The sequence below is a fragment of the Onychostruthus taczanowskii genome, unplaced genomic scaffold, assembly GCF_017590055.1.
Source record: "Onychostruthus taczanowskii isolate IOZ18803 unplaced genomic scaffold, ASM1759005v1 scaffold43, whole genome shotgun sequence".
NCBI lineage: Eukaryota > Metazoa > Chordata > Aves > Passeriformes > Passeridae > Onychostruthus > Onychostruthus taczanowskii.
This window is the reverse complement of record NW_024501792.1, coordinates 1,582,751-1,599,145: the sequence shown is the minus strand read 5'-3', so window position 1 is coordinate 1,599,145 and position 16,395 is coordinate 1,582,751. Positions and strand designations below refer to the sequence as shown.

Genomic DNA, 16,395 nt, shown 5'->3' with positions numbered 1-16,395 from the left:
TGTCGGGTCGGGTGGTACCGGAGCGGTACCGGGGCGGTTCGGCTCCGTTTGGGGCGGTTCGGCTCCGTTCGGGGCGCCCGGAGCCCGCGGCCCTCACGGCCCTCACGGCCATGGCGGCGCCGTTGCCCCGGAGACGGCGCCGGAAGCGGCGCGCGCNNCGGCCCGGCCCCGCCGCCACAAACACCGGCAGCCCCGGCACCGGCACCGCGCCCGGGGCCGCCCGCGGCAGCGCCCGCAGCATGTCCCGCGTGCCCGTGGGGAAGGTGCTGCTGCGCAACGTCATCCGCCACACCGGAGCGCACAACAAGGTGAGGCCCGGGCCGCCCGCGCCGAGCGGGGCCTGCGGGGCCGAGCGGGGCGGGCCGGGCTGCGGGGACACCGTGAGGGACAGCCCGGTGTGCGGGGACACCGTGAGGTGCGGGGACACCGTGAGGGACATCCCGGTGTGCGGGGACATCCCGGTGATGCGGGGACACCGTGAGGGACATCCCGGTGTGTGGGGACACCGTGAGGGACATGCCACCCGGTAATGCACCGTCGTGCCCCGCTGCTGATCCTGCAGGAGAGAGCCGGAGTGTTGGGCAGAAATCCGAGGAGTTTGGTAAATCCGCCACCTCCTCGGGGTCACTTTTGGTTTATCGCCGTTCCGGTTTTCCCCGAGTTTCGGTTTCACCCCGTTTGTCACCCCGGGAGTATGTCTGTATTTACTCAAAAAGTAGCAAATCCTCAATAGGTTTTGTTTTATTTTGTTTGTTGCACTGTGTATGTGCTTTTAATTGCATGAAACAATTTGAACTTTGCGTGCACAAGCAGGATTTTAGTGCAGGGTTAAGCAACTCCATTAAGTTTAGCAAACTTATTTCATGAATCATAAATTCAGCAGGTCTAACCACCACCAGGAAGTTCTCTTTTGGATACAGATATGTGTAAATAATCCTTTTTGGGGGATGGTAGGAAAGGTGGCTGTGAGTTTCCTTAGCAGGAGTGTTGAGGTTGGTGCTGCATGACTGTGAGTTTTCCCTGATGTTAAAGTAGTTTCCCTTTTTGTGGCTTTCAGCTTCAGGAAGAGACAGAAATGTGGAAAATAAGGGAGTGGGAGAAGCAGACAGAAGAGACTTACTGGAAAAGGCAGAGCAGAATGCTGTCAGACACCTCCAGGTGAGATACACCACAGAAATACTCATTTTCTCTTTAACAACTCCCTGAAAAGAGGTCAAGCCTCTGCTTAAGCCCGATGTCAGTGTGCTCACTGTGACATGTTGGAGGTCCCAGGTGAGTGAGGGGGCTCTGGGGGGCTCGGGGAGGCGTTTCCCCCCTGAAGGAGCTGTTCCCTCTCCTCAGCAGCCGCATGCGCAGCGATGGCTTCGACGAGGAGGGGCACAGGGCAGACTGGAAATCCAGGAACCCACAGCTCCTTGACCTGGTGGAAGACGATCTCCTCAGGGCCAGATCCTGGAATAAAAAGCTGTATGAATGTGAAGCCAACATGCCAGACAGGTCTGTGGGGGAATTCATTGTGTTTTGTGGTTGTAATTAAAACATCTTTTTGGAGCCCTGTACCAAAAAATGACACGTGTTCTGTTTGGTGTGTGCTGTGATGAAATAGAGCTTCAGCTCATCTTGAGAATGAATAACATGTACAAACTTCTGCCATGCCACAGAATAACCCATTTGAGCTCATCTGTGGAGTTTCTAAGGCACACTAAGTACCAAAAGCCCAGCCCTAAGCTTAATATTTATTACTCTGCCCAATAAGCTTAAAAAAACCTCAGGAAACACAAGTCCAGGGTTAGATTTAATGAAATCAGCTGTGATGTGAGAACATAAGGTGTATTTAAATAACACCAGTCCTATTTCCTTCCTCCCTGACTAAATTCTGATCCATTCTGTGGCTCTGCCTTTTCAGAATTGCATTTCTGTCCTCAAACACGTTGTCTGTTTTTGATGGATGGTTCTGCTGTCTTACAGGTGGGGGCACAGTGGATACAAAGAGTTGTACCCTGAAGAATTTGACACAGACAGGTAAGGCAGACACCCTTACTGATGGATCCAGCATCTGCCTTCTGACAAGTTCTGCAGGGAATTTTACAAACTGAGTTTTGAATTTTGACTAGACATCAGTCCTGAATGCAAAGCATTACTGTTAACAAACTCAAATCCATTAATGTGGTGTGAATCTTTTGTAGTAATTAAGATATTCAGGTTTAGCTGGAGTTACCAAAATCTATGAGTCTGGGAGGCCAATAAATTCTTGCAGTATCCTGGAGAGTGGAAAAACAACATTTTAAGACAGAATTAATTATTTTTAACCTACACCCAGCAGAATCATCAATATTTTTTAGGCTTACAGATTGGATATAAATGAGTTTCATCACTCAGTGGCTTTCAGTTCACCTCCTGTTCTTTTTCCAGTGATCAGCAGGAAGGAGATGAGCAAAATGCTGTCAATGGGAAGAAGAGATCCCACCTGGGGAAGCAAACAGCCCGCGAGTCCCATAAAAGGAAAAAAACCAAGAAATCCCACAAGAAGAAGCAAAAAAAGCGCTCGCACAAAAAGAGGAAGAAAAAGAAAAAGGAGCAGGAGAGAAGTTCCACAGATTCCTCCCGGGGGGAGAGCGAGGCCTCAGGAGAGGAGACTCCAAGCACCCGGAAAGGAAAACACAAGCGCAAGAAAAAGCCCAGGAAAGTGCCTGCCAAGGAACCTACCTCTTCTTCTGGGCAGGAGAGTGACTTTTGCCATGCAAGCAGCTCCAGCACCAGCAGCTCGGAGGACACTGAACCCGAGGGGAAAAAGGAGAAACGGCCCCCGAGGAAGAGAAAGAAGCGGCACAACTCCGTGCCCGAGAGGCCGAGCGAGGTGCCGGAGAAGAGGAGCAAGAGGAAGAACTGGAAGGTGGCGGGGGATGAGAAATCCGAGGACAGCTCTGATGAGGACTGAGGGGTCTGCGTGCAGAGCAGGAGGGGAGGACAGAGGCAGGTCTTTGTCACTCAGCGCTGCTCCAGCGCTGGTTTACACGCACGCTGCCGGCCCACAGGGAGCAAGGAGCCTGGGCAGCCTCGGGCTCGCCAGGCAGCACTGCAGCACAGCACCTCCCTGGCCCACGGGTGGGCTCCTCCTGCCAGCTTGGCTGTGATCAGGTTGTTTTTTTCCTTAAATTATGTGTGAACAGATTGCTCTTTGGCTCACCAAAACAATGGCCAGTAGGAGAGGGGACAGGCTGAGAAATCAAGCTGGTAACAGGGGAAATGTCACTGTAACCCCCACGGCAGCGTTGTCTTCCCATCCTCCACCAAAAGCAGAGCTGTGGGGGCATGCACAGGGTCAGCTGGACACGGAGGGGAGCTGAGGGAATGCTCCCATTCCAGCTGAAGGGGCAGTGACTTCTCTAATGGTGACAAAAGCCACCGGTTTGCCTGGTTTAGACTCCTGTGCAGAGCCTGCTGTGGGCTGGCCGCTGTGTCTACCTTCCTTCCTTCTCCATGGGGATGCTGAAACCGTTTGTGCTGACAGAGAGGCCTTGGTGGGTGTTGTGTCCTGTCTCTGCTCTGCCCAGTGTTACTGGAGAAACTGGTACCAGGCCGTTCTCCCTGCAGCAAACAGCCAAGCCTTTTAATAAAATAAATACATCCAGATGTGTTTGATGCTTTTGTCATTGTTCTGGAGCAGAGCCCGGGGACAGAGCACGGGCCTGGGAGTCTGGGTGGTGCCTGTGTTCTCCCTGTGCTGTTTGTTTCTGCTTGACCACACTTGCAGGAGATGAAATCAGGGCACTGGGGATGTGTGGGGCGATTGTTGTGTCCTGGAGAAGCACAAAGCAGTGCCAGCGGCCCCAAATCCTCACTCCAAGCCCTGACTGCTGTTCCTTTTTTCCCTTCAAGTGGAAACGGGAGGTGTTTAAGGTGTGTACCAAGGTGTTTCAGCAGTGAACACACAGGTAAGGAGAACCTGTTGCGGGGTTTAAGACAGAATTATAGAATTACAGAATGGTGCGGGCTGGAAGGAAATTTAGAGACATTCCAGTTCCTGAGCACCACACCTTCCACCAGGATGCTCCAGCCTGGCCTTGGGCGCTTCCAGGGATGGGGCAGCCGTGCCAGGGCCTGCCCACCCTCACAGCGGAGGATTCCTTCCCTGAACCCCATCCGCCGCTCTCTGGCGGCTCACCGCTGCCCTGCGGAGCTCGGCGGCCGCTCCGGGCCGGGCGGGGCCGCTGCCCCGGAGGCGGAAGCGGCGGCGGAAGCTCGGGAGCGTTTCCGTGTCCGGGCGCGGTGCCCTTGGAGCGGACATGGCGCTGGCGCTGCTGCGGCCGCGGCCCCGCGGGGCCGCCCTGGGTGAGCGCGGCCCCGGGGGAGCGGGACCGCGGAGAGTGCGGGACCCCGGGGGGTGCGGGGCCCCGGAGAGTGCGGGACTCCGGGGGGTGCGGGACCCCGGGGGGTACGGGGTTCCGGAGGGTGCGGGACCCCCGAGGGTGCGGGATCCCGGAGGGTGCGGGGTCCTCGGATGGTGCGGAATCCCGGAGAGTGCGGGACCCTGGCGGCTCCGCGACCCCATAGGGTGCGGGACCCTCGGATCGTGCGGGACTCTGGTGGCTCATGGACCCCGGAGAGTGCGGGATCCTGGTGGCTCCGGGACCTCGGAGGGTGCGGGACCCTTGGATGTTGCGGGACCCCGGGGGGTGCGAGGTTCCGGAGGGTGCGGGACCTTCGGATGATGCGGGACCACGGTGGCTCATGGACCCGGAGAGCGCGGGGTTCTCACGCCGCGCCCCCGTTGTCCCGCAGCTCTGCTCGGCTCGGCCCTGCTCCGCCGCCCCGCCGCGCTCGGTGCCGCCGCCGCCCGCTGCGCTCCGGCCCGCGACAGCCACGGCCCGCCCCGCCAGGGACACGGTACGGCCCTTCTGTGTCTGTCTGTCTGTCTGTCTGTCTGGCCGTGTTTGTGGGCGGGACTCTCGTTTTCCCGGGATCAGGACCCTTTTCCCATCCCTGGAGCTGCTGAACCCGAGCGCCCGGGTCTAGCTCAAGGCATCCTGCCCATGGCAGGCGTTGGGGTTAGGTGATCCTTCAGGTCTATTCCAACTTCTGAATATTCTGTGATTCTGTCAACAATGGGCTGTATAGGAGCAGATTTTGGCTTAGTGCTTCAAGGCACCAACAGCAGTGCAGGGATAAAGGACAGAGGTGACAGGTGGTACCTGATGGCCACACAGGGACTTAAAAACAAGATGAGCTTTAAGGTCCCTCCCATCCCAAACCAGGCTGAGTCTATAATTTTTTTTGGGTCACTATAGGAGGGTTTAAGTGGCAGCTGTAACAAAGAGCAGAAGAGATTCACATGTGGTGCAGTGGTTTTCTTGGTGTCTTGTTGGGTGATGTGTGGTTATGGGTGTTACCAGCAAAGGAAAAAATAATCCTGAATGCCCACTGATTTAAGGGAAAAGCTGTGAAATGCTGAGCGTTGTCAGACAGGGCAGTGACTGTGCAGAGATGTTATTTGTGATAAATGATGGTGCAGTTGTGGTGCCTCAGCCTGTGAGGAGTGTGTGTACCCTGACCTTCAGCAGCATTTCTACCAGTTAATAGCACTTCAGTTTGCACTTTGCCCAAGTCCAAACTTCAGATCCTTTCCTTTCCTTATCTTGTCACTTTCTAAATTTCTTTTCTCCGTGCCAAAACGAAGGAAAACATTTGTGTTTTGGTTGAGGTGGATGGATATCTGTGTGTTAGTTGAGCACTTCGGGGGCGTTGCGTTGATAATTTCACAGGGTCAGTTCTTGATGGTCTCAGCCTGGGCTGATGCTCCCGTTGTGCTCCCAAGCACTGCTCATGCAGGGTTTTGGTTTGCAAACTCTCCAGCTTCCAAAGCCATCCCTCCAGCCCTTGGCAGAGGGGCTTTTCCCTGAGAATGTCTCTCCTTGCAGGCGGTTCCAAGGCTGCATCTCTGCACTGGACAGGGGAGCGAGCGGTCAGTGTGCTGCTGCTGGGGCTGCTCCCCGCAGCCTACCTGTGCCCTGGACCGGCCGTGGACTATTCCCTGGCTGCAGCCCTCACCCTGCACGGCCACTGGTAAGCACAGCAGGGCTCAGCTCACAGCAAAGCACGTGGGGTGCCTCCAGACCTCATCCTGGTCTAGTGTAAAACAGCTGGAAAAAGTCCTTGGTCTCCACGTTCGGTGGCAGGAGCGGTCGTACTTCAGTCTTCCTTTCTCTCTCTGTTCTCTCAGTCAGAAAAAGAATCCATAAAATCTCTGTAGTGTCTTAAGAGCACTTCCTTGCTGCTGGAAGTGTAGAATCCTGGATGTTTTTAGCCCGTGGAAGAGCCAGTGTTTCATAAACAGAAGGAACAGATCTGTATAAAAATAATATAAAATTATTCTGCCTCTAAAGCTCCGTGCATTGGCTTTGTACATCTCAGTGGTGATGAGGTTCTGCATAGTAAAGAGCTCTCAGCAAATATTCCACTAAGGAGACCTGGATGATTATTTCCTTTATTCCTGGATGGATGTTTGCTCAGTGTAGTTCTGCTGTGATCCTTAATGAGAGCAGGGACAGGGCTAATTAGGAGTGGATCCAGCTGCATGGTTGGCCAGGCTGGCAGCATCCGCCTTCCTGAGGTGATCCTGGTTTGGGAGTTCCTTGCCACAAGGATCAAGCAGATTTCTGTGGTACTTGGGGGGTGTCAGGTTTTCTTAAACCTCAGTTTTGCCCTTAGGAATTTGTGCCAGGGATTCTTGCACTTTTCTTGCTCTGACTGGGAGCTTTTTCCCAAAACAAGCATCCCGTGTTTCGTGTTGCTGGATAGTTCAAATCTGGACAGGAGTTCTCTTCCAGATGTTGAAAAAATTGAAAACGTGCTAATTTCTTTGGTTGTCACTCTTCTAATCTAAATGAGTACCCAAGAGTCTTCTGTGTCTTTGTTACAATGGCTGGTCCCAGATATTTCCTTGGTTTTCCTCTTTTCCAGTCCTTGGAAGTCAGATAAGAAGGCAGATTCCAAGGATTCGGTTTGGAGAGGTGTGGTCAGCAGTTGTTTTCCTCAAGAAAACTCTGAGCCAATCTGTGTATTTTCAATAGAATCTGGAAGGTTTTGTTTTGGTTTTGAAACAGGTTCTTCCTCTTTCTGTGTGGTAACTGAGCATTCTTCAGGATAGGCTGATGGCAGCAGGGGGAAAAAAGCGAGTTGGCAGAACGGGGGCACAAAGGGATGGATTTCAGTGAGTGAGCTTTGCTGATTTGAGCTTTTCTCTCTTGTTTAGGGGTCTGGGCCAGGTAATCACTGATTATGTGCACGGAGATGTCCCCATTAAAGTGGCCAACACGGGGCTGTACATCCTGTCTGCCCTGACCTTCGCTGGCCTCTGCCACTTCAACTACCACGACGTGGGCATCTGCAAGGCTGTGGCCATGCTCTGGAGCCTCTGAGGAGCCCCAGCCCCGACACACACGATTGTCCTCTGCTTCATCAGCTTGTGAGCAACATCCTGCACCACAAAGGAACAGCCAAGGGTCCCCAGTGAGCCTGCAGGGGGCTCAGAGCTAGATTAGAATATATAGAGAAAAAGCAGGTTTAAATGCAGATTGAGCTGGAAAATGTCCAGTGAGGGCGAGTGGATTCAAGCTGCGCTGTAAATTGGGATGAATGAGTTACACCAGAGGCAGACCTGCATAGCTAAAGGGAACTCTCCTTGTAATACCAGCTTTAATGAGTGTTTTTGTAACTGTTGGTTGGTTTCCTGTTCTGTAAAACAAGGTTGGCTTGTGAAAAACTGAACTGCTTCTTCTGACATCAGTGTGTAAGGCAGACCCTGTAACTCTTTGGACCCTGGGAGCTGATGTAGAAAAGGGAATACTTTTTTCTTAATCCATGCAATAAAGAATTTACAGAAATTTTGTGTGTGCTTCTGAACCATTTTTACTGCTTTTGGGTTACCTAAAATGTTTTCTCTGTAGATAGGTCTGCTCTGCCTTACTTCATAAAATGAAGAATATTTGTATGAATTAATACTTAGGGGAGACTTAGACTTGACTTAACACAAGGATAATTAATGTCCCTTAGAAAACACAACAAGGATTGGCATAGAATAAAAATACTTTTCAGATTTGCTTTAGGAACACTCAACTTTCAAGGTTTTTATGTTCATCTGCAACACTTTCTTGAGGTTTATTTTCTAAATACTCTGGTCTGTGTTGCCCTGTGTGACAGAAAAGACAACGAAGAGGAGGCTGAGGGAATGTTCTGTTTTTTAAGGGATTTTTTTAGGGGGGAACTGAGATTGTGGTTTTTAACTTCCTGCTTAATCCTGTCTGACTTTCACATTGCCAAGGAGTAGAAAACTCTTTCCACACTCCCATGGTACTTTTGTGGCACTATTAGTAGTGAGAGGAAGAGAATTTGAGTTACCATCAGTGACTCTGCAATGAACAGAACCACCAAGTCACTGTTTGGATTCTACAAGACTTTCTGATTTTTCTTTTTAATGTGGATTGGGAGTTTTATTTATTAGCAAAAGCAGGTGGCTGGCCAGTTTTTATGGTGCTGTGGTGTGGTTTAAATGGCAGCACGTGTTGTTTTTGTCCCAGGAGGAGGAGGAGCGTGCAGATGGTGAGTCATGGGTAAGTCCCTGTGGGCAGGATGAGGGTCTCTCATGGAAAGTGTCTGAGGTTTCCTCACACAGGATGCAGCTGGATGTGTTTAAGCTGCTGGGGTGAGAAATTCATCATCTGAGAGGTTTGGCAATGGAAAAGTCCAAACCTGATTCAAAAGCTGTTGGGTCAACAGGCATTAAAGATTTTAGGGATCAGATTCTGCAGGACTATATTGACATACACAGTCTTGTTTCTTCAGTGTGTAATTCTGTCTGACTGGGAAACATGCTTGGCCTTTTGCCAAAAACTTGCATTTATTTTTTTAATAAGTACTGACAGTGGTTAAAACATTAAACTGATTACTTTTGGGTAAAGACAGACTAAAGTTTCTCTTATTAAAAAAAAAAAAAACAAAACAAAAAAACCAAAGTGTATTTTAAAACTGTTGAAGTGTTCCATCATAGGTTGTGATTTTTATTCTGACTGAACGTACATAAACTCATCTTCATGGTTTCATCCACTTCATCTTTTGACAGTTTCTTAAGGATTAATTTTCTCAAGCAGCCTTCTTCCTCAAAGGCCAAGAACATTCCTCGTTCCATTGAGTATTCAAACTTAAATGCCGTGGAGGAGCAAGATGTAAATGTCTTTTGGAAAAAGATGATGTTGCTTTCACCAGGAATTTCTTTGGGAACTTCTCCCTCCTGAGGAAGGAAAAAGGGAGCAGGTTAATCCCAGCACGAGCCCTGACCAGCTTTATTCCAGCTCTGAGTGGTTAATTGTGCCTGTTGGATTTGTACAGATGAGGAGAGGGAAGCAGACCCTTACCTTGAACCTAACGATCATTTCTCCACATTCCCTCTCACAACACATGTAGTAATTCTTGTTTTCCACTTCCACACTGAAGGCCACGGGCAACCCAGCTAAGGGTGTGGTGGTTTTGTAGCAGTGAATGCTGAAATGCATCCCTTTGCCTGGAAATAAATGGGTTATTGTTGAAAACCTGCTCCAAGGGAGCAGCACAACTGCAGTCAGTGATGTTTTACCATTCCCCTGGCAGCTCTGGCTGTCTCACCACGATATCTTTCCTGACAGAAGAGCCAGGACTTGAATTTTTATGGCTTCTGGTTGTGCTTTATTCAATCAGGCAATAACCAGGGTGCAGCAAGGTCACCAGGCAGTGTGGGGAGGGGTCAGACCCTTTTGGGAGCATGCAGGAACTGAGATTGGCATGTGGAAGTGGCTATCTGTAAATGAGAGCATGGCTGGATACAGGATGATCCAGAAATAAATATGGGCAATAAATAGAGTTGTAAATAAATTGCTGAAACACCTCAAAAAGTCAAAGCCAAAACAGTGAGTTTATAGCTAATATTATTAGAAGGAAGTAGGACATTTTAGTGCCAATACATTGTTTGAATTTTAAAGTGATTTTTTTGTAATCCAGCATAAGAAAAAGGGGGGAATTATGAATTTTGTGATCAGAGCCAAGCAAAAATCTTAACAGCACTTTTCCTGCATGTGACATCCTGCAGGCTTTGGTCTAACCCAGAAATCTCATCCATCACCAATGCCAAGACACAAAATTTCACTCTCAGCTTAGTTTCCTTCTCTGAAATGAAGTTTCAAGTCATTATTCTCAATCCCACCACTGGGCTTTTATTACAAGGAACAAAACCACGTTCAGGATCAAGGTGGTGATGGTTTCTGTCTGTTTGGAAATTACCAGACTGCATCTCCCTGTCTGTCACATTCTCAAAGGCTGCCACGTTCAGGTCGGGGCGCACCACCAGCAGCTGGCTGTTCACGTTCCTCAGCACTCGGTGCAGGGTCTTGTCCTTGCACAGGGCATCACACTCCAGCTCTGCAGGAAAAATAAAGCAAAATTCTTCATGTTTTAGCTGTTGTCTCCTCAGATCCTGACAGCTTGCTGCCAGCTTAGTCCTGGCATTATGGATGGCACATGAAAGGAGTTCTCAGAATGATATCAAACACATCATCTTTTACACCTCTGCTTGAAGCAGATTTCCCAGAATCTGAAATTTATTTCTATAAGCAGAAGTTTATTTATAACAGAAATTTATGTATACAAGGAAGAAAAGCTGCTGTGTTTGTTAATGAGAACTCAGAAGCATCAGTTCTCTTTTGCCCAAGAATTAAAGTGCATTGAAAGGTGCTGTCAGGGAAGCCACAACCCTGTGTCCTGAGAGGAATTAAAGCAGCATCAGCATCACAAGTAGCAGTGAGCTGTAGCTCTGTTCTTTTTGCAGCCACTCTCAGTGTGAAACCTGTCCTCTCTGGATTAGCAGGTATGAAATGAGTAACAAAATCATGAAAGACGAGTTCTCAGCTTACCATCGTCGTCTTGGTTCCAAGTGAGCAGTGAAAAAAAGGAAAGAAAAACAACATTAAGCTCTGCCCACGCAAAAGGAGTCACTTTGTGCCCAGGCAGCCACCCACGAGTTCCCACAGCCCCGTGCCACCAAGGCTGAGCTGCTGTCACTACAGAGCAAAACAAATGAAAACCCAGTCATTTGAGAACTGGAGTCACCACCAAACCTAGGTATGCAAAATGCCTTTTTAGGGTTATTTAAAGGTGAGAAGGTCATTCTAAGCCTAAAACTGAGGAATAATTGCATGCAAATTTTTGGTTTTGAGCAGTGCCTTCAAGTGAGCAAAAGGACAAGAAGAACTCACTACAAATTGCCTTTAAACAAGAAACTGTTTTCTAACTGACTTTTCCATTACTCGCCCACTCCAAGTCCACTCCCAGTATTCCAAAGCTTCTGAGTGTCCTTTCCCAGGATTTTTTGTACAAGCAACAAGTATTCCTCTGACTCAGCTACTTGGCTAACAACACTTAAAACTGAAGTTTGTGGGGGAAGTTAGGTGAAATCAGGCCGACAAAGGAATTGTGTTAAATCGGTATTCAATCAGAAAAGGTTATTAAATGCTCTAATTACCGTCAAAATAGAGGCAGAAATTTTGTCCAAGTTCTACTGCACGCACCAGAATCTCTTCAGCACTCATCTTCACCCTGCCCACAGCACAGGGAGAGGAATCAGAGTTAAGCTCGATGCTTCTTACCCCATAAAGGGATAAAAGCTAAGCCTGCACACACTGATCTTATGAGGTTCCCCCTAGAAAAGCATGAGCTTCCAAAATACCCAAAAGTTACAGCCCATTCTGACTGCTCCTAGAAAGGTCATCCCTTACACTAAAGATATTAAATGTCTTAAAACCAGGTGAACAATGGGGAGATCTGGCTCTTGCATGGGGATTTGATTGTGCAATCAAAATACCCAGCTCGCTCCAAAGCTTTCTCACCAGCTGAAAATAACCTTTTATATAAAAAGTGAGCAATATAAACATAAGTAAACACGCACACCCAGAGGGATTAGGGTGGGAATCACCGTGGTTTTCTTTGTCCCTGTAACAACGCACTTCAAGGAATGTATTTGAGTGATTTTTTTCTCTTTGTATTTCATGTTTTTAATGAAGTTGTAGCTGCACAGAAGAGACAGCAAGCTCCCAGCAGCATCTCTGTTTGCAAACATGCACATCCACGCCTTGGAAACGAGATGCCACAACACCCAGCCCTGCACATCTCACTCTTAGCACATAAATCTCAAAGCTCTCTCTTACTCCAAAGCCCAGGGGCAAGCAGAGGCAGAACTTTTGACACAGGACTAAAGGAAAAAGTGGCCCTTGGTTTAATGGGTAGAACAAAATGACTGTGCTTCTTCCCTTGATCACAGAATCAACAAGGTTGGAAAAGACCTCCAGGATCATCAAGCCCAACCTTGAGTAGCAAAAGATGGCTATCTAGACCTTTTACCGAGGACCGCTTTTAGAGCTTCTGCCGTTTGAAAGGAACGCAGAAGCTCAAAGGAGCTCCTGACTCGGCCTGCAATGACTCACCCCGAGAAACTGCAGGGATGCGGCCGGGAGCAGAGGCGGCCGCCGGAGGGAGCGGGGCAAGCGCGGGCTCCGGGCTGGGAGCGGAGGTGGCTCTCGGGGGTCCTTGCTGGCCCCTCGGTGCTCCTTTCTGGCTCCTCGGTGCTCCTTTTTGGCTCCTCGGTGCTCTTTTCTGGCTCCTCGGTGCTCTTTTCTGGCTCCTCGGTGCTCCTTCCTGGCTCGCCGGGAGCTGCAGCCGGGCGATGGGAGCCGCGGCAGGCGCAGCAGCGGAGCTGCCGGGCTCAGGATCGGCGCTGTGCCAAGGCCACCCCGGGTCAGGTCCCCGCTGCCACCGGGGATGCCCCAGCCGGAGGGAAGCCAGCGCTGCCTTAACGCTGCCGGGAGGGGTTTTATAGCGGCTGGGGCGGCCGAAATCGGGACGTTTTCCCAAGGTTTGTGCCTACGTCCGCATTTCTCGCACGGCATTTCCCCTCCTCGCTGCAGGAGCCAGCGCCTTATGCAAATCTGGGGTTCCGAGGGTGGCTTTGTCCCGCTCGCTCGGTGTCGCGCTGATGTCAGCTGCTCCAGCAGCTCTGGGGTAGGTGCTGCCCGTGGCAGCCCGGCTTCCATGCCGGCTCCCTGCGGGAACAGCCGCTTTGGGATGGAATCTCCGCGCTGCTGGTCCCCGCTCGGTGCTCCTTTCTGGCTCCTCGGTGCTCTTTTCTGGCTCCTCGGTGCTCCTTCCTGGCTCCCCGGGAGCTGCAGCCGGGCGATGAGAGCGGAGCTGCCGGGCTCAGGATCGGCGCTGTGCCAAGGCCACCCCGGGTCAGGTCCCCGCTGCCACCGGGGATGCCCCAGCCGGAGGGAAGCCAGCGCTGCCTTAACGCTGCCGGGAGGGGTTTTATAGCGGCTGGGGCGGCCGAAATCGGGACGTTTTCCCAAGGTTTGTGCCTACGTCCGCATTTCTCGCACGGCATTTCCCCTCCTCGCTGCAGGAGCCAGCGCCTTATGCAAATCTGGGGTTCCGAGGGTGGCTTTGTCCCGCTCGCTCGGTGTCGCGCTGATGTCAGCTGCTCCAGCAGCTCTGGGGTAGGTGCTGCCCGTGGCAGCCCGGCTTCCATGCCGGCTCCCTGCGGGAACAGCCGCTTTGGGATGGAATCTCCGCGCTGCTGGTCCCCGCTGCCGCTGGCAGCGGCGCCCGGGAATGCTGGCGTGGGCGGAGGAACCTCCGCGGAGCCCTGAGAGCAGGAGCGGCTCTTTACTAACACTAACACTAATACTAACATTAACACTAACACTAACACTAACACTAACACTAACACCAACACTAACACTAACACTAACACTAACACCAACACTAACACTAACACTAACACTAAACCCCTGCCTCTTTACTAATAACCCTGGATTTTGGCTGGTTTAACCAAAAACATTTTTCAAAAATTAACACTGTGTTAGTAATTTATCATTTAAGTTTAAATATACATTCAGATAATTTTTTTTTTTTTACTTTGTATTAGCTGTTGGCACTAATATTTTTGGCCAGTTGGTATTCCATGCAAGGAGGACTTGGTCTTTCTTGTCAGCCTTTGAGAGCCTTAAAATTTAATTAGTTCACTGAACACCCTGAATAAAAAGCATTTCCTTATCCTTTATGCACATATTTGCATTTTTTCAGGACCAGATCTAACTCGTACAATGGTTTTTGTGGTACAGTTTAGACTTTTCATTTCTCCTGGAATTTAATATCTCCAATCTTAGAGGAACTGCAACTACTTTTAGAGTAATGGCTTATATAATTTTGCTCCAGTTTTAAAGGAACTGGAACTCCAGTAAGAGTGAACTCTCTCCCCTTAGACAATTTTCTTTTAAGTGTTTTAATGTTTTACTTTCAGTCTGAGTTTTATTTATAGACTACCATATCCATAAGAAAATGGAAATGAAAATTCAGAGGTTTAATTTGTTTTACTCCAGATCGTCTGTTAACAAAAGTATTACCATGACACAATTAAGTAAATATCTCAAGAATATTTCCCTAACATGTTCTGTCATATCTGTTTCTTAATGTCTTGATAGTAATGCTAATAACATAATTATCTATGAGATATCTGATAATTAAATGAAGTGGGCTATGGTCGCTTATTAAAAGTTATTTCTACTTTGAGAAAGTATTTAGTTCTTGTTCCTTCAGGAGTTTGATTTCTCATGCTGATATTTTAATTTCCTCTGTGAATGATGTACGTGGGATTGAGGTCCTTTCCTCTCTATAAAACAGAAAATAGAAAAAAAAAAAGAAAAGAAAAGAAAGAAAAAAGGAAAAAAACCCCAAGTCAAACTTTACATAACATTACATACCACAACTTAAATAATGTATCATCATCTAAATCGTATGATATAGCACAACATTATCATAAATTCCCATCTTGCAATAATTGATTTCACTGTAGTGAACAAAGGCACGATTCACCTACAGTGGTGAAACACAGCCTTGGGAAATATGCAGTTTTATTCTCCACTCATCAGCAAGAGAGAGAAAATACGGTCTTGGCAGCCCTGTGTTACAGTGGTGTAACTCATTTTAGTGTTACTCATTTAAGTGTTACTCATTTTAGTGGTTTTATGCGTTTTAGTGTTTTTACTCATTTTAGTGCCGTTACTCATCTTAGTGCTGTTACTCATTTAGCGTTTTTACTCAGTGCTAGTGCCTGGTCTCTCCATTTACGCTCATTTCTGGCTCGTTTTTTTGAGGCAGATCCTTCGGATTTCGTTTCGAAGGTGAAATTTGGCAGGAAAGGTTTGAGGAACTGTTCAAAGCTTTCATTGATAGAACGGCCCGGCGGCAGATCCTTCGGATTTCGTTTCGAAGGTGAAATTTGGCAGGAAAGGTTTGAGGAACTGTTCAAAGCTTTGATAGAACGGCCCGGGCCGGAGCCGCTGCCCGGGCCCTGAGGGATCGCCTCGGGCCGCTCCTGCCGCTGCCACCGAGGCTGGCACCAGGGGTGCTGCCAGCCCTGAGGGGAGCGAGTGTCCCTAGTGCCTCGTCCCTTGTGTCCTGTCCCTTGTGTCCCTTGTTTTTTCGTCCCTTGTTTCTCGTGCCTTGTCCCTTTTCCCTCGTCCTCACAGTCGCGGCCCCTCACGGCCATTGCCCGCCGGCCCGCCTGGGAAAGCGGCGGGGCCGCGGCGTCCTGGCCGCCTCGGTGCCCTCAGGCTCTGGGGGAGATCAGAAAGGTTTAAATCCCCTCTGATAGCGAATTAAATCCCCTCGGATATCGACTTTAGGCCGGCTTGGGACTCCCCGCCATTCCCCCGCCTTCTCCAGCCCTTTGAGGCGCTGCCTCCCCCGTGAGGGGAGCGCCCCTGCAGAGGCTGCAGGTTTTACAGGCTTTTATTTAAACATTCTCCCCAGCGCGACCGCTCAGCAAACACCTGGTGGTGCTTTCCGTGAGGCAGCCATGGCGAGCAACTCGCAAAAAGCAGATAAAAACAGAAATAAAAGCAAAAATATGGAGGTGAGTGGTGCTGCGTGAGGGAGGACCCCCCATCCCATGTCCTCCTCTGGGTTGAAGGAACAGAGATCCACGGCATTTTAGGGAGGTTTAGGGGAACAGAAATTACTTTTTTTTTGTGGGGAAACCTCAGTTTCTCTGAGGGCTTGAAGCCCAAAAAAATTGGGTAAGCACTGGGACATATTTATGTAGAACTTCTTGAGAGCAAGCTTCTGAAGTGCACCAGATTTTACTGAGATATATATATATATACTGCATATATCAGTATATAGATATAAATACATGTATATATATAAATAAATGTACATATCCACAGAGATCTCAGTCTGGTAGTTCCACCCACTCCCCAAGATGCTCATGATACTGTTAACCCACTTGCATTTTCTCCAAAAACACCCTCAAGGTCTTTT

The 16,395-nt window shown here is 49.4% G+C and overlaps 3 protein-coding genes across 4 annotated transcripts; 2 read left to right on the top strand and 1 right to left on the bottom strand.

Annotated features, from left to right (window-relative positions):
- The first annotated feature begins 164 nt into the window (after window positions 1-164).
- NKAPD1 (NKAP domain containing 1) lies at window positions 165-3,631 on the top strand. 2 transcript variants are annotated; one of them, XM_041413829.1, is made up of 5 exons: window positions 165-308; window positions 1,058-1,158; window positions 1,345-1,497; window positions 1,969-2,022; window positions 2,413-3,631. In XM_041413829.1, exons 1-5 carry the CDS (start codon window positions 240-242, stop codon window positions 2,936-2,938), a joined length of 903 nt encoding a protein of 300 aa, XP_041269763.1. In that variant the 5' UTR covers window positions 165-239; the 3' UTR covers window positions 2,939-3,631. The 2 variants fall into 2 exon arrangements, with proteins under 2 accessions (XP_041269763.1, XP_041269762.1); XM_041413828.1 differs by having other exon boundaries at window positions 1,342-1,497.
- A 622-nt stretch (window positions 3,632-4,253) lies between these two features.
- Window positions 4,254-7,883, top strand: SDHD (succinate dehydrogenase complex subunit D). Its single transcript, XM_041413936.1, has 4 exons — window positions 4,254-4,332; window positions 4,783-4,887; window positions 5,919-6,063; window positions 7,253-7,883. Exons 1-4 carry the CDS (start codon window positions 4,287-4,289, stop codon window positions 7,416-7,418), a joined length of 462 nt encoding a protein of 153 aa, XP_041269870.1. The 5' UTR covers window positions 4,254-4,286; the 3' UTR covers window positions 7,419-7,883.
- Window positions 7,884-9,040: 1,157 nt separating this feature from the next.
- IL18 (interleukin 18) lies at window positions 9,041-12,744 on the bottom strand. The gene is made up of 6 exons (XM_041413938.1): window positions 12,504-12,744; window positions 11,546-11,619; window positions 10,938-10,946; window positions 10,309-10,446; window positions 9,411-9,556; window positions 9,041-9,286 (listed from the first exon to the last, which is right to left on the bottom strand). The coding sequence occupies exons 2-6, from the start codon at window positions 11,610-11,612 to the stop codon at window positions 9,041-9,043; spliced, it is 606 nt and encodes a 201-aa protein (XP_041269872.1). The 5' UTR covers window positions 11,613-11,619; window positions 12,504-12,744.
- Window positions 12,745-16,395: the final 3,651 nt, after the last annotated feature.